The following is a 21,683-nucleotide window of genomic DNA, read 5'->3' as shown; positions in this document are numbered from 1 at the left end:
AAAAAATTACAAAAAAAAGGCTTCAGGGATTGATTTAAGTTAAGGCAATCTCTTCAGAATAAAGGGGTTGACGTTATCAAATATGGTGGCAGTAAGGAAGAAGTTACTGTATATTTACAAAACATATATGACTCAGGACTATAGGGAAAAGGATATCAGAGATCACACAAGTTCAAGCCCACCATATTGAAAAGGAATTTCTGCTATATTGAAGTACACAAGTATGTGAAGAAAATAAATATAATTAGGTTTAACCTGGAATTTCTTTTTATTTGTTGTAAGTGGGGGGATAGACAGACTACAGTGTGTGTGAATCTAACTGCTACAGATGGACCTTTGGGAATATAAATGCTAGGATTAGTAGTCTTTGATCACAAGTCAAAGTCATCTAGTTTCTATCTACCAAAGAAATTAATAGAAACTATTCTATGTAGAACCAAGTGCAGGCGGAAAGATATAAGTGCCCAAGGATTCTGAAAGTGTCTGAAAAATAATTGAAAAACTTCAGAGAAGTGACCTAAGCAAAATTGTACCTTAGCTAACCTATTTAACTTCAAAACAACATAGAAATCAAAAGGCAAACTGTGCAAAAAAGTATTTTCAACAAATGTAGCAAAGCTGATGCATTAAGGCAAAAGCATTATGGGAAATAAAAACAATAGGTTAAAAAACAACTCCCAATTAAAGTTTAGAGAAGAAAATTAACAGATGTCAAATACAAAAGATGCATTAACAGTACCAATTGCCCTGATATCTCAAAGGGACTAAATTTATTTACTTTCTTGTTTTTTTTTGTTTTACATTTTTTCATAAGATACTACTACTACTATTATCTTTAGTATCCTAACTGGCCAACATAGAGGTATATCATTTAAATCATTAAATATTATAAACTCAGCAAAATTTTACTTAAATCTTAATCTAATTTGACAAAATACTGGTATTCAGAATTTATATTAGCTTTTGGCTTTTCTGCTGGGCTTAGGAGGATGATGAGAGATATTGTGAAGAAAAGTGAAGCTGTTCTAATACAGATTTCTTTTCTCTGGACCAAAGGTAAGTCCGTAGAAGCACTCAACAACATTCATCTACCATCAGAGTCTTCCTGTTTGCTCTATAACTTCACTTGCTACAATTTTAAGTGTAACTTATTGCAATTTTAACTTAACCGATATAGTCACCAATACCTCATATATATTGATTGAACATCCATTGCATAGTTAAGAATGTCTAATGAATCAGATGTCAAAGTATCTCAGGAGTGGGTAGAAACTGTAGAGGCTGACAAACAGGGGAATCATATTTCTATGAAATAGATTAATAGTATGTGTTTTTATTTGAGGTATTTGTGAAAAGACAGAGAAATTGAGGCTTGGCAAATAAATTAAAAACAAAACTGTGTTGTTCAAAGGTGATGTGAGCATCTGACATTTATGTGAAAAAAATTGTAGAAAACAAGGTTTTGTTTAGCCATGTTCAATTCAGATTAATTTCTATCTATTGAATTGAACATTTCATGACTCATTCATTTAGAAGACTGATATGATTGGGACATAAAAATAACAGAATTGCATAATAATTCATTTGCTCTATATCATAACCATTGTTATAAATCATATATTTTAAAAATCATGAAAAAGGGTTGATTTTTCTACTATAAATTTTGTTATTTTATGACATTAAGAAAATTGCTGAGCTTCTCTAGGCCCCAGTTCTCTACTATAGAAGAAAAATAATAGTAACATCTCTTTATTGTATTAAGTTTACATATATAAATATAATATTAAAATATTTAAGATATAAATTGCATGTATAAATGCATAAACACATATTTCTGAAATGGAATGACATTTTTATAAAATTCCATCCCTTAATGCTTAAGTTTGAAGACAATAGACCCTCTGCCTCCTCAACTATAAAGAAGTATAAATCATTACTAGCTTTCTGGAGCCAAATGAGCTGTGCACAAACTAGATCAATTATAGCAACTGTAGGAGACTACAGAGGGGAGACGGTGTCTCATGAATGTAACCTTCTGGTGCTACCAGAGAAAAATTTAGGGAAAGCTGAGATGTTGCTTTTACTATCTACTCATGGAAAATTGAAGAATGTAGACTAGTCAACACAGTCTGGGAAAACAATTCCAAATAAGGATCAATACAATGCCTCTAGCAAGACTGCTTTCCTTTGTACGGGAAACACACACATGGTGAAGGAAGTGCTCATGAGGAGGGAAATGAACAGCAAGAGAAAGAAGATTTAGGAAGTCAGCTAGATTCCATTGTCCTCTTTGTTCTTTCTAAATATCTCTATCAAGTGTCTTTGCAGAATGAAAACATACCACTCATGCCCACGTGCTTTTTGGGAACAGATATAAACAACTCATCTTTAAAAATCAAATCTGTTCCCAGGCTTCTGTCCCTCTACTTTGATAAATACTGACCAATCCAAGAACAGATATTGGTAAAGAAAAAAGAACAAACATTTGAACATGCGGCCTATTAATTATTCACATAACTTGGGTTTCCATGACTTGCAGTTAGGACAAATACCTTGAATTATACCTGAAATGTAGTTGTGACTGTACTTTGAAAGTCAGATTTGATTGCTTTGTATGGGATTGCCATTGTAAGAAAAGTGAGTTGCAAACTCATAGCATCTGCCTACAAGCCCCTGAGGGTATGCACAGAGAAAGGATGTGCTATAGAGTTGGGATATAAGAAATAATTGGAGAAAGAAAAAATATATTCCAAGTAAATACATTATTGAGTTAAAATTGTTTAGTACGCTGATTTACAAAGAGTTATTCATGGGTAAAGGGTAAATGGTACACTCTGCAGGTTCAACACTCCTAGCTACTTTTATAGTTATTATCAGAGGGAAAATATCAAATTTTAAAATGATCCAGACTCAAAGAGAGTGTATTGAATATTAATGGTGGGAAATGATTAAAGCAAAGGTCACAGTTCTGTCCTAGGCATCATAACGTAAGCATTTAAACTTGGGAAGAGAATTTTTTAGTGTGGTTCTTTTCCTGTTAGAATTATTTAATTCTACACATTAATTGCATTTTTATTGTTAGAAGAATATTTGCTTCTCCTAGTTATAAATGCAATGTAGTTCATCTTTCATTTCAAAGATTAGATTTCAGCATTCATTCTCAGATTGCCTCTCCTTCTTCATCTTTGAGAACAATGCTGACATAAAACTAGTGGAACAGCACTGTGGTATAACTAAACCTACTTGGCAAAGGACTAAAGTTTTACCCAACTGTAACTTATGCTACTATACCTCAACTCATTTTTAGCATTCACATAAAGATTATTTTCATAGCAACAAATGTAGCAAAAGGTGAATGAAGCATTTTATATTTTCCAAGTAGCTATCTTTTTCACAATTTTAAAATACTATAAGAGCCTGGACTCAGAGAACAAAGCATTTCATTCTCAACTTGGGGGAAAAAAGAGAATCCCTGTACTTACATCCTGATTGGTCATCTCCCAGTAGGGTCTCTCGCCATAAGATACAACTTCCCACATTACGATTCCATAGCTCCAGACATCACTGGCAGAGGTGAACTTTCGAAAAGCTATTGCTTCTGGGGCAGTCCATCTGATTGGAATTTTGCCTCCCTAAAATTAAAAACACATGTACATATATAAGTATATATATATATATGTATATATATACATATATATATATGCATCCATATACATTAGCATACTTCAAGGGTATCTAGGGATACTGCAGCTTCTTTGAGAAGATCTAGAAAGAGATGTAACATTTTTAAGTGAATCTGTTTGACAGCATGCCGTCTCTCTTCACATCTCCCAACCCACGAGCCCTTGTAGGCTAACAACTAATTGGCTGTCGGGAAGGTTTCTGCTATGAATTCTGTTTGACTCTTGGAAGGCACACAGGACCTACATCTCAATTAGAGTGCTCAGGATGGCAGCGCTGATTAGGGGAGGGAGGCACTCAGGCACATCACTAAGGTGAACACACAGCATTGTAAAAGTAAAGGACTCAAATACTCTGCATGACTCGTTGTTAAATGAAACCCTGGCATGTTTCAGTTTATACGACAAGCAGGAAAATTCTACATGCGGAAAACTAAAAGGTCGCTTTTCCTTAACATTGTTTTACTTCTATAAAGCTTGATTATTCACCTCGGAGTTTAACACCATACTTCAGTGTTTATCAGTTAGAATATTGAACCTAAGAAACACCATTGCTTAACTTAACTACTCAAAAGATTGTGGGGACTCAAAAAGATCACATTTTACAGTTATTTTTTCATGTACTTGCTAATATATATTGAGAGACAGATTTTCTTACCAAAAGACTAATTCCCACCTACCTATGCTGTAGAAAGAATAGTGAAAAAATTAGCATACAAGAAAAAGAGACATATTTACTTTAAAAGGGAAACTTTTTAGGTATATAGGAAAATAAGTTTTATGTCATGACTGAAATTTGAAAAGGGGTAAAATTTAGGCTAAATCTTTTTATACACACACAAACACATGCACACATATGGTAATATTACCAGAAATTTTTGGGAAACTGTTCTGTCTAATAATACATATAAATCATCGCATCACACAGAGTTGTAATACGCTTGTTTTCTTTGGTATCATTTTCATTTGTATGTAGATTTATTTTTATTTTTAAGTATACATATATATATATGTGTGTGTGTGTGTGTGTGTGTGTGTGTGTGTAGGGGGGATGCATATGAGTACAAGTGTTAGCAGATGCTCCCACATCTTCTGGAGCTAGTTACAGTTTTTTTCTTTTAAGCTGCCTGATATGCTATTAGGAATCTAACTGACATTCTATATAAGAGCAGTTTGTGCTCCTAACAATGGAGCCGTCTCTTCAGGGCCTTGGGATAAGTTTTTACTGCTTTGCTACTTGAAGCAGAATCTTGCTCTGTTGTTCAGGCTGGCCTTGAGATCGGGACTTGTAGCGTCCAATCGCCCCAGCCTGAATTTTTGGATTGGATGTGAATTATCTTGTTCTTCAACATGTGATTAAATTGCCTTTTCAAGACTGTAGTTCATTGATTCTGCTGAGTGTCAGCTCTCTAACTTGTTCTCCTGTTCATTGGAACAATGCTCGCATCACTAACTTCTGAGGCTCACTTACCTGATAGGTCTCATTACTTATATTTTCTACAAACTGCTTTCACACCCTATTCCTAGAAGGGAGGCTTGAAAGTATCAGGATCCCTGGCTCTTCCGCTGGTGCTGCAGCATAACACAGTAGCAAGGGCCTTGGGTGGGATAGCTGCTCCTATTTACCTAAGACAGCCACTCATCACAACAGCAACAGACCTTCCATAACCTCAATCTTGCTTAGGCCAACTTTATTAAGTGCAATTCTAATCCGGAAAGAGTTCTTAATTGAGGTTTTACTTAATGAAATAACAGCTGTAATAGTTAGATGTGGGAAAGTAGAAATATCGCATCAATTAATTCATTGGTTTAATGAGATGACCTTCAGAAGTCTTTGGTCGCTTAAATAAATTACTCTTGTTCTCCATCATGGTATAAATCCCTCCAAATCCATGTGCCGCAAGTCAAAGTTGTCAAACTGGAACTATCCAACTATATAATATAGTAAAGAACTTTTTATTAGACTACCAGTTTTATAGGAAAATTTAATAAGGAGACATGAAATGCATGGGTTTAAGAATTAGAGGTGACAAAAGTGTTCTTCTGTATTGGAACATAATTAGCTAATTTATACAGAGAAGGAACATACAATAAATCCCCATGCGCACAAATAATTCTAAAGTTGAGGATATCCAACAAAATATTTGGAATATTTCAAACATTTATTAAAAGGTTTTCTTAATGATGGATGGCGATACAGACAGAGACCCACATTGGAGCACCGGACTGAGCCCCACATGGTCCAAATGAGGAGCAGAGGGAGGAAGAACATGAAAAAGGAAATCAGGACCGCGAGGGGTGCGATCACCCACTGATACAAGGGGACTGATCTAAGGAGAGTTCACCAAGGCCAGTTGGACTGGGACTGAGCGAGCACGCGATCCAACCAGATTCTCTGAATGTGGCCGGATTCTCTGAATGTGGCTGGCCTGGAGTCTTTCTGAAAAGCCATTGACAATGACATTGGGACTTGTTTCCTCTGCATATACTGGATTTTTGGGATCTAGTCTGTTTGGATACTCACCTTCCTGGACCTGGAGGGAGGGGGGAGGAACTTGAACTTCCCACAGGGCAGGAAGCCCTGACTGCTCTTAGGGATGGAGAGGGAGGAGGAGGGGGAGTGGGGGGAGTGCGAAGGTTTTGGGAGGAGGGGCGGAAATGGAAACTTTTATAATTTAATAAACTTTGAATTTAAATATTAAAAAATAATTCAATTAAATTTTTAAATTTTAACACAAATTAAATTAAAATTTAAAATTGTAAAGCAAATTGTTCCCAAACTCCTTTTATAACATCAGTCACTGCTCTCCTCAGCTAATATTATACTTTGTTATTTCAGTTATTTTATTTCAGTTATTTAGCTTTCTGTAAGCTGTATATTTATGATAGCTATTACACTGTGAGTAATAACCAGTTTTTCATAAACTTAGGCTTAATAGTTCTTCTACTTTGTAAATCAAGTAGTGAGACATTTTAAGCCCTCCAGAAAATAAAAACTTAAAAAAATATGAACCTTTTTTCCCACAACTTAAACTCATGAAATGAAGAATAAAATATTTTTAATTTATTTCACAGTAGAAAACACTATAGTAAAGATAAGTTAATTTTCCCAATAATACTATCTATACAAATTTATATGTGTATATAACCATATTCATTCTTCATATACACACCATGTTAACAAACATATGTAATATAAAATTCTGTATTTTACTCTTCTTTTACTTTTAAACATTCTATAAAACACACAAACACCATCATGTATGAAATCAGAATACTGTTTTTGGCATCTTTTCTAGTTAGGATTACTATTGCCATGATAAAACACCATGACCAAAGCAACTAGGAGAGGAAAGAGTTTATTTGGTTTATGCTGCAACAACAATGGTCATCATCAAAGGTCATCAGGACAGGAAGATCAACAGGGAAGGAACGTGGAGGCAGAGTTGATGCAGAAGCCATAAAGGGGTGCTCCTTACTGGATGTTTCTTATGGGTTACTCAGCCTATTTTCTGTAAAATACAAGACTATTAGCCCAGGAATGGTCCTACTTACAATGTGCCAGGGCCTCCCTCAACCATCACTAATTTAAAAAATGCCCCACAGGCTTCCCTGAAGTTCAGTTTTATGTATGCATTTTTTCAATTGAGGCTTCCTTCACTCCTGTGAGTCTAGCTTGTGTTGTGTTGACATATATCTAGCCAGCACAATATCCCTAGGAAAAATAAATAAATTACTGATGCTAGGAAGGTAAATAATTTCATAATCTAAGTTTAATATTTGATTTTTCTGGTACTAAAAAAATGTAGAATTGGATTTTCTATTCTCTCTCCTTTTCTCTTATATTTCCTCTATCTCCTCTTGACTTCATTAGAGGAATGCCCTTTTTGCTACTTCTTTTAACAATTTTAAAAATTAAATGCTAGTAGTCTAGCGTGTGAAAAATACATTCTGTTAGATCTTACCCTTGTGGTGTAGGCTGCCTCAGGATCATCTTCTAGTACCCTGGAAAGCCCAAAGTCAGACACTTTGCACACAAGGTTACTGTTGATTAAGATGTTCCTAGCAGCAAGGTCTCTGTGCACGTAGCCCATGTCAGAAAGGTACTTCATTCCTGCAGCGATGCCTCTCAGCATGCCAACAAGCTGAATCACAGTGAACTGGCCATCGTTTTTCTACAAAGACAGTACAACGTTAGGAAAGCCGTACGACTCACAGGAGTAAAATTTGGAAAAAGCCTTCTTTCATTTTTCAAATTACTGTTAGCACCTTTCAGAATAAAAATGCAATTTCTACACAAGGAGGAGGGAAAGCATTCGAAAGCACGAATTTAACTGATTGTGTTGATCAGGTCAAACCTGGCAAAGACTTTGAAAGTCCTTCAAAAATCTCATGCAGCACACATACACATGCACAGACATGCACACATGCAAAAAGAGGCACTTTAAAAAGAGAGTTCCAGTGGATGGATAAAGATGGGGAAAGAAGTGTAATAGGATGTATAAAATACTAAAATTCATTATATACATGTTTGAAACCATCAAAGAATCAAATAAATAAATAATGTTTTAATTATCTTTGGAATATAGCTGCCAATTAAAAATTATACAACATAAATTATACAACTATGTACACTCTCCCCACATGTCTTAACATAGGTGCATAATATGAGTTTTAACATATTCAAACATGTTTTAACATAGTTGTGTAGAAATATATGTTCAGGGCAAAGGCTCTAGTATATTTCCTATAAGGAATTGTATATAATGGGAAAATAACTACAGGAAGAAGAAATACAAATGATGAGTGGTTCAAGAAGCAATTTATTAGTGTTGTGCTCTCTTTTGATAAGAATTTGATATGCAATCCTTAATTATTAAACCTAATAAGCCGAAAATATTTATTAAAACTGACATAAAGAAGACACACAAAATAATATATCATTATAACTTCTATTTAAGAGACAAATATGTTGGGTCTTGACTTGATAATAGCTCAGATAGTATGTACCTCTCTACTATCAATAATTACTTGGAAACCTAAATTGTGAGAACTTATGTTTTGTTCAATTGAAATTACTATTAACTAATTCATTTATTTATATTTTAAATATGATTTACTTACTTCTCCATGTAGAGCTATCTGACTTCGAACTCATAGAGATCTACCTACATCCACACCCAAGTGGCACCATTAATGGTTTGTCCCAACACACTCAGTTGTGCTTAATGTACATTTTGTGTTCTTATAGTGCCGGAGATTGAGTGCCACTGATAATTTTAAACGTATTCTTTTTTCTAGTAATAAAAGTAATAAGTCCATATTTAAATTTTAAAAAATATTGTGTAAGGAGGAAAACACGGACAATCCATAGTTGAATTGTGTTATTCCCTAATAATACCACTTTTAGTTATTTCTTTTCTTTTTTCTGGAGGTAGTTCTTTTACTACTCAAGTGTCAACATACCTTCTTTATCTGCATTCTTTGCTTAATAGTTCTAAACACATAACATGCATAACATTGTATCTCATGTTACAGACTATTAAAACAGCATGTGCCATTTAAAATAATCCACATTGCTGCCTTATCATGTACTGTAGCTTCTTTTTTCAATACATCAGAGGAATTTGCTCATTGCAGCAAAATAGTGTCAACCTTGGCTAACACTGAGTATACTTTGAGGTAATTTAAAAGCTATCTAGATAAACTTATTGAAGTAAACATGAAATGGCCCGAGGCAACTCAGGAGTTTCTGTAGTGTGGTTGAAAGCAGGGATAATTACTGAGCCCTGGATGGGAAAATATCAACAGTTCTTGGAAGTCTGTTGTTTTTGTCAAAGGCATTTAATGTAACCAAGTTAAATGAACTCATAAAGCTTAAGTAATAGTTTGAACTATTTTGAATAAAGTGATGATACAAATCCAAGAGACTGGAAAACCTGCGAGTGCAGAGAAGTGAACTGGGAATAAGCTGGTACATTGGTGCAGGTTGAGGATTGAAAGAGAAACTTTACATAGAAGTGACACACTGCCATGGTCCCTGCACAGGCCCCTTTCAAAGTTGTCACCAAATTCATAACAGGACCTTTCCTCACCAGAAGAAACACACACTACATTGAATTTATATCTCCAGATGATAGGTTACTCATATATAAAGTGATACATCATTTTACAGAAATTATTCACAAGTAAAGCAGGTTGTCAAAATTTAAAACTGGGAGGTGTGCATAGAACTCTTTTACGCCTCAAACCCAAAATGATTGACAATATTGGTTATATTATCTGGTTGTTGACTTTTCTACTGAACCCCCTTAAAGGGCCCATGATGCTTGAAACTTCTGTTTGACATCTTAATTAACTATCTGCATGGATATTTTAGACACATTATTCTCTGTCCATTAGTATACACATAAAAAAATTTGTATACTTATATCACCCCCTCAAAGACAAGGTGCATAACAAAAGATGGGGCAAATTCATATATGAGTCGAAGGATGAGAAGTAGTGCCATGAAATGCTGTCTTTTGGACATGGATGGGCACAGCACTAACAAACTCACTGCAGCTGTGCCCACCTGCAGAGAATCTACACAACATGGCATTATTCAATATTCTATGAAGGATGGGGAAGGTCTCAACAAACACTCTTTCCTCCCTGAGCCTGTTAATGCTTGATGGAAAGGGGCACACTGTTATCTTAAGCTCAGTGTTGTTCAAGACCAGCAAGTGACTTGCCTCCTCTGATTATTCAAGCTACACAAATGGAACATAGTGATCACATACTCATATGAGACAGAGAATTAGGAACAGAATTTGCTGGTAAGAAGAAAATGTTCAGTAGGAGTGGAAGGTATTTTAGAGAAGGGAATGGGGCGAATATGATAAAAAAATCATGTACATGTATGAAACTGTCAGAGTAGAAATGAAAATATTTCATAATTTTGAACATTTGTATAATATTTTCTTTCTTTCTTATCTCCCTTCATTTCTTTTTCCTTTATCTCTACTTTCATTTTATTTAAAGTAAGAATTTACTTAAGTACAATTACATAACCATTTAATTGGATTTATATAACTTTTCTGAAAAAAATGTCTTTCAAATATCGGTTTATTGTAGAGTATAAAGGTGCTAACTTATTTTGAATCCATTTAAAACTTTGCCATTAAGGTTGTTCAATTTTAGCCTCATTCCATGGGAAAAATCCACGTGGCCATAGACAGCTAAAGTCAAGCCACGTCTTACCTTTAAGAACGTGTCCAAGGAGCCGTTCTCCATATACTCTGTCACTATCATCACAGGTTTGCCTGGGAAGAAACAGAGTGCTGTCAGGGGTGGTCAGAGAGCACCATATTTTTCAGTAATAAATTTATTAATTTGTTTACTTTCATTTGCTAAGTTTTGATCAGGTTGTCCTACATCTTCAACATCCCTGAACACTCCCACTTCCTGCCACACACAGCTTTATGTACGTTCTTTCTCTCACTTTCAAACAACTACCACCCAGAACATTCTTATCTAGGAAATATAAACCAGACATTCTCGCAGTCTCACTGTGGATGTGTGTAAAGTTGTGATAGCGTTCCTGAGCACATTTATATTTATGTCAGCAATAAGTAAGTTATTTTGGTTATTTATTTATTTATTTACTTATTTATTTATTTGGTTTTACAAGATAGGGTTTTTCTGTATTGTTTTTTTATTTGTTTGGTTTTTTTTGTTGTTGTTGTTTTGAAGCCTGTCCTGGAATTAGTTCTTGAAGACCAGGCTGGCCTTAAACTCACAGAGTTCTGCCTGCTTCTGCCTCCCAAGTGCTGTATTTTATTTATTAACATAAAACAATTGTGTTGTATTGGAACGCATGTAGATATATGCATATAAATGCACACATATATACATGTATGTGTGTGTGCATGTGTGGAAGAGCACAAAGATCCATGTGTATGTCCTAGAAGAATATCCATGTAAGATCTCTACCTCTCTCTTATTCACCTGAGACAGGGCTATCTTAGTTTGGTTACTGTTGCTGTGATAAACTTGGGGGAAAAAAGTTTATTTGGGTTTATACATCTTGATTGCAGTTCATTATGGAGGGAATCCAAGACAAACAGTCAGGATCACAGGCAGAAACTGTAGAAGAGGGGTGCTACATTCTTTGCTCCCAGGCTCACTTTCATCACCCTTTTGTATGCTCCCAAGACCACTGCGGAAGAGTGACGCCATTCACTGTTTGCTCTCCTAACGTTTGTCAACAAGGAAAAAAAGACATACAGATATGCCTATCAGCCAAGTCTCATTAAGATTTTCCTTCAGTTTGAATTTCTTGCTCCCAGGTGACTCATCTTAGTGTTAGGTTGTGAAAAACTAACCTACCTAAGAGTCTTTGAGTGAACTTGAAGCTTGACGTGCATTGTCAAGATGAATGGTCAGGAGGCTCTGAGGTCTGCCTGTCCTGCTCCCCCAACACTGCAAGCCTTTCTAGTCATACCCCACTTTTCACTTGGATGTTGGGAAATTGAACTCTGCTACTTATTCTTGTACATCATGTAGTCATATTCACTGAGCCATCTCTGAAGCCCCAAGACATTATTTCTTATAAGAGTTGAGTGTTAATTCTACTGCAGTACAATTAATTATAAAATATAGCAATAACATCTATCAAATAAACTAGAATACACTTGTCTATCCTTGTCTATCTGAAAATTCTGAAAATGCTGATCTTGCTAATTGCTCTATTTATTATAGTTTCGATATATACTCCTTTTTTGACTTTTACATATTGTTTTCTAAGACATCCTTTCTTTATTTTTTCTTTCACGTTTATCTATCAAACTACCTTCCCCATAGTCTATTCTAATTATCTCGGGAATGTGAAGGTTATTTTAGAAATGAACACTTCTGGTGGAAGGGATTCCCCTTCTTCATGCCTGCTTTATAAGTGTGGATGGGAATTTCTCCACTCTGACTCTGAGGACAAGCTGTTAGACTGATACCTTTTGTTATTACTAGAATACTTAAATTCAGGTCTCAACTACACTAGATTAAGGAATTCCTATTTGGAAAAGTACTACTTCGGGTTTGTCATTCGGAGTACTTCAAGATATGTGCATGATTATAATCAGGGCATCTCTGTCAGAGTGTGCTGTTGCCAACAAAAGAGACACATTATGAGAAATGTCCTTTCCAATAAGGGCGTAGACTGGCATGCATGCTGCTTTGGGGATGGGAGCTCCAGATCTGATGCTACCAGATCCTCTAGTTAATGCTCAGCTACCTGGGATAGATACTCTAGCTTCTTTTCTGATTTTTAGACCTGTGATTTAAAGGGAATTATGCTACCACTATCCAGGGCTTGCAGCTTATGCATCGTAGGACTACTTAGGGGACAAAAATCACATATAAACATGCTACAAAAGTTATCTGAAAATTGGAAAGGCTTGATTAATATCACATGAATTAATTTTGTGTAAACATGCTACAGATTTTATTTGAAAATTGGAGAGATTTGACTAATATCACTATGACATAAGCTTGGACAAGGCAATCATCTTCGACACCTGATTTTAACCTGTTCCAATGAGGTTAATCATAGAATTTATCTCACAGAATTTTGAGTTTCTATCAAGCCCATATCGTCCAAGAAGTTTGTGTAGTTATAACCTCTTAGAAGGTTGCTTCATGAGTTGATTAACATTATTTTATAAATTTAATAAACTATTTCTGAATTAGTGTTCTTGTTAGGTGCAAGGAATCTCACATAATAAACCTATTGTATCCTCACAAATTTGTGGCATTTCTCACATAATATGCCAAGCCTATACAACAATGAGAATTAAAAAAAATAGCAAAAATCTTTTTGTTTGATGAGACTAAAACTAAAACATTTCTATCACTTTTAAAATTCCATAAAAATTTCATTTTAAAAATACATGCCAATTTGCTGTACAATGAAACGTATGTTGGGTAAAATTAAGCATTGATTTAAACTATTTTGAGTTAAGAAAAAGAACTCTAACAATAAAATGACTAGCTTTTATATCAATTATTTATATTTTATATATATTATGTTAATCACAGAAGTGAGTTTCATACAACTATTAAGAGCATTGTCATTAACTTAACTCTCAAGATGAGTTTTTTAGTTAAGAATTGATGAGTTCAGGGCACTGAATTAGAGCTTGCATATTTAACTACAACACGCTATATAAAAGTGCAAACTTAGCTATAGAAAAATCTGACAAACACATATGAAAAAATAATATAGACAGAAAAGAATTTTTTCATTTAAGATCATTTAAAACTACTATTTAGAATCATAAGACAGTACAGTTTAATTTCTCACTCAGATGATTATGCTCTCATGAAGTACATTAGTAGCAATCTTCTTTAAATTGAGTGTTACAGAGTATTACAAAGGCAGGAGAATATTCTTCATCCTCTTAAAGTTTAATATTCTTTTTTTATTAAAACTTGATTTGAAATTCTTGCAGAAGGTATAATGAGAAGTGACTAACATTCAAGAGTAGGTTCATGATATGCCCAAGAAACTTGTTAAAAAGAACTTATCAAGTTCAGATATGGACAAAGCGTTGTTTATATGTTTAAATTAAGATTACAACAAATAATAAAGGATATTGCTTTACAATTGGATTTCCAAGTCATAAGAGTCAATATTAAAGAAACAACAATTGATCCTGGCCATGATGTGGGAAAGGAGAAAACTATGCACACAGCTGGTAGAAATGTAAATTTATTAAACCATTGTGGGAATCAGAATGGTATTTTCTCAGGAAAATAATAATTGAACAACTAAACAACCCAGATCTACTACCTGTTTTGAAGGACCCTAAGTCATACTAAAGAAACACTTTCACATGTGTTTATTGCTGTATTATTCATAACGACTAGGAAAGAGAGTCAGTCTAGATGTCTATCAAGACAAATGTTAAGCCAAGTTCTAGAGGGTAGGAATGGGACAGACAGACATTTTACAAAAAGTATCTCATTTTGGGCAAATTTGTATCTTAAATTTTATTCCCAGTTCACAAAAATTAGAAGATAGAATTTCCACTGTAAAAAGAACTCTCACCAGAAAAGTGACTAACTTAATGAAAAATAAACATTTAGAAAAGGAAGGTGAATCTTTCCAAAGCAGACAGGTGTCTTGTCTATGTGATTTTTTCAAACGCTATTATCAAATTGTAAAAGTCAGATTAATTATGTGTGATAGTGTAAGTTGGAATGTCAAAAACAAAAATGTAATTGGAGAGGTATGATAAGGACCTAAAATGCATTTCTAATTTCCAATGATGATGAAAAGGCTATTAAAATGGATGTTTGCAAACAACTACAAGATTCTTTTGTTTATAAGAATAAGACACTTCAAGATCCATGTGATTATTTTTTATGCTTGAGTCATTTTAATGCTAATTACATTTAGTTTGGCTTATGTTTTTTCTCAGTTACAACTATCCAGCAGAAATGACATGGCAATAATTACTGTGGCTTACTCTAACCATTGTAAATTCAATAAAAGTGTATAAATCATTTTTCATTATCCAGCTGGCAGTACAGAAAAAGTGTAGATCTGCCAATAATTTTGAAAGCATATTATCAAAAATCCATCTAAAAAGAGCTCATAAAGCATGTCAAGACAGGACTTTAATCACAGAGGACACTCTACACAGCTTTGTGTTATTTCCTGAGGACCTACGCCAGGCAATCTATGAAAGTACGGTGCATTATTTGTGGAATTTGCTTTTTATTGATGCTCATAAGCTAGTTCCTTTATCTTGACTTATTAAATGTCTATCTATGCAAGAAACTATATTATTAATTGTTACTAAAGTTCTATAATCATGATATGAGAGTTGGTTTTTCTCAGTACAAGTAAGGCTCAGAAAGATTCTTACTAAGTTTGACAAGAGAAAGTCATTTAGGAAGGAACAATGGAGATATGAGAAGGGTTTTGTTTCTTTTTAAACTATGATTTCATAATTTCAAGATATGTATTACCAGCCCACATTTCATGTTATATAATAATGTATGTTCAAATTTTCATGTACTAATGTGAACAAGATACAAGCCATGTAATTATTGACTGTCTTATAGAATTCAACTTCTCTCGTTGTTCTCCTTTTATGTTTTTCTCTGTGTCTACTTTTGTTTGTTCTGTCTGCCTCCCTGCCCCTACACACTTCAGGCAATATATTGTGATATAAGCAAGCATTTCACATGTAAGAAGTATCTAGAATTCTTTAGCTTAAGAAGCAAAAGTATAAGAGTTGTAATTGAGTTTGCTTTGATGAAGGACTAGGGAAAGAAGGAAGTGTATTTGCTACTCAATCAGGGTAAGTTTTCAATTATGCAAAAATTATTTCTGGAAGTTAAATACATCCTTTATACTTATTGTGCTAGTTATAATTTATTACAGTCTTTAAGTCTTTTATTTGAGAATGGATCTTATAATAATATTTTACTTATAAAACAAAATGAATTCTTTCCTTTATAGTGTTGATTTTGATGTTTAATTTTGTTTTCCTCTTTTTTGACAACAGAATTGGATCTCATACAGCGGTCTAGCTTTAGTAGAACTTGGTGCCTAGTAGAGTGGCCTCAAATTTATGATTGAACTTGTCTCAGTTTTCTGAATCCTGAAATTCCAGGTCAAAGTCAACAGGTCTGGATTCTTTGGTATCTGTGTTTGAGCAAAAATCTACTACATGTCTTAAAGAAAGGCAGAATACTGTTTTTCTCATCTTGAAATCTTATTATCCATGTGCCAGTGTCATTTGAAGTAAACTCTGGGAAATATGACTGTAGCTCTTACTTCTCACAGTGTGGACCGTGATAAGTAGCCAAGGCACAGCCTGTACTCTTGTTAGAAATGGAAAATATGTGTCCTCAGTGAAGGCAATGAAAAAAGATCCTGCAGTTGAACAATAACCAGGAGGCAAGTTCAGTTCTGAGAAACATCAAACAAGGCAACATGCTGCAGTTAAATCTGGACTTACGTTCCTTGTGTTTATACACTCTGCTCATATGAAGCCATTAGTTCGTTCATAAACACACGACACAGCTTCAGGCTACCAGGGAGTCTTTCATTAGGAGCATCATATTTCAACAGAAAACAAAGGTCAGAGAGGCTTTTTTAGAAACACTTTATGAGTGCTAAAGGACTAACTATAAGCCTCTGTCTATGGCTGTATATCTATAGTTTCATTTTATTGTTCCACAGTATTTGGGTTGTATTCCATTCTTTATACTGATTCTTTATAGTTTGAAAGTGATTTTAGTTTGAACTTAAGGTTAAACCAAGGATAACACATGTAGAACCACTAAAGTATTAATGATCAATGCCGATAAAAAGTAAGATCATTTGACTATAATGAAAAGAGATAATCATTACTGAGAGACGGAACAAACAGAACAATAAAACAAAGCTACAGAGAAGCTAGTTAGAAAGATATGTGTACATTTTAATTATGTGGTGTCTTTACTTGCTGGCTAAGAGATTATGAAAAATTACTTGTAAAGTTTTGTAATTTCAATTGGGGCAAATATTAAATAAACAAAACTAATGTACTTCATCTGAGGCAAAATGATAATATTAATATAGGTATAAATTGAAAGCTTCCTAATAAATCACATTTAGGTGTTTAATTAACACGAATATTCTCAAAATGGTCATTCTCAAGTCCAAATAAAATGACTTCTTTGTCTTCATGTTTGTAAAGTTGGGTGTCAATAAATTATAGAGTGAAATTCATTCTAATTATCATCATTACTTTTATTAGGGTACAGAATCTAAATAATCAAATCTAGCAATATTGTTGAATAACAAAATTTTTGTGAAACATAGTCCTTTATTTCTAACAATGATTTGTGCTTTAGTTATTAGCTATTGCTACAAATTATTTTTTTCTACATGGATGGAACTTACATTCCTTAAGAAATAATATCTATTAGTATTTTAATCAATATTCTCTATGTAATTTTTCCATGACTGCAGGTATGCTAGCCAAGAAAGCAAGCACCAAACCAACTGTAAGGAAGGCCAGGCTGGCCAGTGAGTGCAGGGCATCTGTTAGTCTGTTCCCCCTCAGTGCCTGGGCTTTTTAAATGGGCACTGGAAACTGAATTCATCTTCTCATGCTGGGTGCCTAGCTTGTCTCTTACAAACTGACCTATCTCTCAGGTCCCAGACAAAAAAAAAAAAACCAAAAAACAAAACAAAAAACAAAAACAAAAACAAAAAAATCACAATGTGAAATATACCGATTTGATTAGTTGTATATTTTTACTTAAATTGAATTTATTGATTCATGCAAAGACTGAATAATGGCGTGATTTCTTAAGTAACATATTTTATTTTTTTGTAGGCCAAATAGAATGTGTAGTTTGCAGACTTCTATATTACAGGAAGTTAAACTACAGCATGCTTTCAGTTTTGAGGCTTTGTGACCACGCAAAGGCATCTCAATGGCTACATCACCTTGTCAATATTTTAGTTCTTCACTCTTTGGGTATAAAAATAGTGGAGTGAATTTTGAATGATATCTATTGCCTTTAGTCTTATCAGTCCCTAATTACAAACTGACTGTATAGCTTAAATCCTAATTTTATCGTTTATAACAAATACATAGGGAGAGCCAAACTTAAGCTTAAACACTTTCAAAACGAGCTTTACCCCTTATGCATTTTAATGGTTTAGGTTTCACAAAATTTCCTACGCATATTTATTGTGTGATATATACAAGTGGCAAAGAGTGTGTCACTTTGAAGTAGCTCACTGTGTAGGAAAGGAGAAAAACCAGGTGCAAATATCAATGCACTGCGATGTACTCTGAGACAAAGTGCCAAGAGATGCTGCTGCCGTGTGTAGCACTGTCTCTGGCGGAGAATTATTCTTTTCATAAATGTGGGAAAACTCTGTAGGTTGGGCTCTGATTGGGAACATGCAAATGAGGAAAGTAAGAGCCTCTTTCATTTGCAGTTTCCCCTCTTAAGCTGGCATTCTAACCCGGAGTTACAGGTTCCCTTCACTCAACCGCGCTCCCTCATGGGGTGTCAAGCTCTGGTCATGCAGACACTCAGGTTTGAAGGACTAGTGAAGGAAAACGACTGTGATCCGAAGGCGAAAGAAAGTAACGTAGTACATTCTGTGACTGAATAAAGTAACATGAAGGAGCAAAATAATTACATGGAGTTTCTGCAGAGAAAGCAAGGGAGCAGAGAAATACAGCAGAATTTCATCAAGTTTGGTACGCATTGTAATTAAGCTCTTTGCTTGTTGATACGGAAACAAAACGGGAAAGCACTCTTTGGTAAAAGTCTAAGGGCAACAGAATTTACTGTGAAACTTCCAAAGATGGAAAAAACAGCTTGAAGGCTGTCGGAATCATACTAATTAAAATAGAAACAAAAAGGAATAATCTAAGATCCAACTGCTGAAGATATCACATTGCTCAAACATGGGACTTGAAGGAATCATCTTGGATTTGATTTGGAAATCTCTTCCCTTAGGATTATCTCTAACCATATTTTAAAGGAGTTATACAAGATGCCAAAGAAAAGAACACTAAAAGTCCTATCCTGCTCTAATGTCTACAGTTGGCAGCAATGGCCAGCAAGGCAAGCTATTCCAAAATGTGCAACAGTGGCATTGTTTCCTAAGGAGTAATCAACAGCCATACAATTGGGATTAACACCCACTCATAAGAAATAAATCTTGCTGGAAATATAAATTTAGCCAGCTACCCTAGTGAGGCCAAAGATCCCTGAGGAGAAATTACTATCACCACTTTCTTTTTTGTTGTTGTTGTTTTTGGTTGGTTCTTTGTTTTTTGTTTATTTGTTTGTTTTTTGTTTTTTTTTCAGTTTTCAACACAAGGTTTCTCTGTAGCTTTGGGGCCTATTCTGGAACTAGCTCTTGTAGACCAGGCTGGTCTTGAACTCACAGATATCCTCCTGCCTCTGCTTCCTGAATGCCTGGATTAAAGAAGTGTGCCACAACCTCCCAGCTATCACTGCTTTCTTAAAACACTATAATTTCTAATTATATTCTAGACATTTATTCTTATATGTAGGTTAAGTGTAACTGTCATCCTTCATCAATGAAGCTTCCTTTTACAGCAAAGATATTGCTAAAGAATTTGGAATACATTGAAATGCAGAGGTCAACAGAGCTGGTTGTGACAACACAGACTCGAGTCATACATTCGCAACTCAATGCTTACACTTAAGGTTTGGGGAACATCATGGAAGAGGGTGTATGACCTCCTTTTTAGAGCCAAAGGACCCTAGATACATGCAGTGAGATTGGCTCTTCCAAGGAAGAGAGAAAAGGATAAATAAACAGTACACAGAGTGTAGGGAGACATGGACAGATGGGGAGGAGTAGGGAACAGTGAGGAATGCAAGCGATCAAGACATATTATTTGAAATTCAAAAAATCATTAAATACATTGTACTATTTATAAAGAATGTTCTTCTAAGAAAAAATACAATTGAGAAATAGCAATAAATGTTTATATTCCATCAAAATTTTAGAATACATTAGTGATAAATTGTCAATTAATCTGAATATGTGTAAGGAAAGTGAGACTACTGTCAATTTCATAATAGAAGTAATTTTATTTTTATATTATTTTAGTTAACAAATCAAACTACAAAAATTGTTGCTCAGTAAAAATGTCTATTCCTTTCACTAGGTTTTATCCACTGGTAGGAAAAAACATTTTGCACGTGACATGTTCGTGAGAATGAAGAAACGCACATGTAGCTCTGTTCCTGAAGGTCACAGGTCAGTCTCAGGTGGAGTATCTTAAGTTGAGAAACAGAACCGGTTTTTTATTTTTTTAAGATAGAGCCTCTCACTAGACTACCTGGTCATTGAGTCCTAGAGATCTACTTGTTTCTACATATCCAGCATTGGAATTACAAACTGACATCATTATACTAGAACATTTACACAACTGTTAGAGCCTGAACGCATGTCCTCATTCTTGCCTGGTGAGGAATTTTTTGACTAAGTCATTTTCTCAACCCATGGAAATCAAGTTAACTAAGCAAGTGGGGTGATGAGACGGCTCAGTAATTAAAGTTTATATTGCTTCTCATGGTCTCACTAGAACTTGGATTTGACTTCCAAAATACATGTTAAAAAACAAGCATTACGGTTTGCATTTGTAACTGTAGGAATGCAGAGGAGAACTTAGAAGGATCCCAGGAGCTCACTGAAGACCCTGCCTAGCATAGATGGTGTGTTACCAGTCCGTGAGACAGTCTGTCCAAATGAAAACCAAGAAAGGAAAAGAGAAGTAAGCGGCTCCTGGGGAACAACACCTGAAATTGACCTGGCCTCACATTCATGCATGCACAGTCCTCTCTCATGAATATGCACACACTTGAAAGAGCTAAGTGTTCTAATAGTAAAAAAAAAAAACAAAAACAAAAACAAAAACAAAAAACCCCATAACTTCTGTCTTCATTTTATTTATTTTTTCTGGGATCTCATTAAATAGTAAGAGTTGTCACTACACACACACACACACACACACACACACACACACACACACATATGCAAAATGTCTTGTGTTGGGAGTTTCTAAAGTCATGAGACTTCTCTACCACACACACACACACACACACACAAGTGTGTGTGTGTGCGCACATGAATATGTATGTGTATTATATATGTACACACAAATGTGTTTTATATACATACATACATACATACATATTATATACACACTTATACAGAATTTCATAAATAATCACAGATGGAATCTAAATGGGCCCTCAATATTTTATCACCTGCAGTAACAGAATAAAGAGAAGCATCCATAGGGTGCTACTCCAGGCTCTCCACTTCAGCTTCAATCAGAAAAATCGCAAGAGTTAGTTGCACTTATGTCTCATTATCTGTGTGCTGCAGGTTGAGAATAATTGCTGAATAAATTAGCATCAGATCAGAGAGCATGAAATTAAGGACACAAATAAAGT

General features: G+C 34.7%; 1 protein-coding gene across 18 annotated transcripts in view; it reads right to left on the bottom strand.

Annotated features, from left to right (window-relative positions):
• The window catches only part of Epha5 (EPH receptor A5), a 307,513-nt gene that overhangs the window by 17,199 nt on the left and 268,631 nt on the right, over positions 1 to 21,683 (bottom strand). For all 18 annotated transcript variants that reach the window (XM_048446301.3, XM_085691710.2, XM_048446300.3 and 15 more), the window contains 3 exons: positions 10,923 to 10,984; positions 7,646 to 7,855; positions 3,483 to 3,632 (listed from right to left, as the gene is read on the bottom strand). In XM_048446301.3, the coding sequence (XP_048302258.2) occupies positions 3,483 to 3,632; positions 7,646 to 7,855; positions 10,923 to 10,984 (422 nt within the window). The remainder of the gene's footprint in view (positions 1 to 3,482; positions 3,633 to 7,645; positions 7,856 to 10,922; positions 10,985 to 21,683) is intronic.

Source organism: Myodes glareolus, chromosome 8 (assembly GCF_982192425.1).
Source record: "Myodes glareolus chromosome 8, mMyoGla1.1, whole genome shotgun sequence".
In the NCBI taxonomy this organism is placed as follows: Eukaryota; Metazoa; Chordata; class Mammalia; order Rodentia; family Cricetidae; genus Myodes; species Myodes glareolus.
The sequence above is the reverse complement of the archived record's forward strand: the minus strand, read 5'-3'. Positions and strand labels throughout refer to the sequence as shown.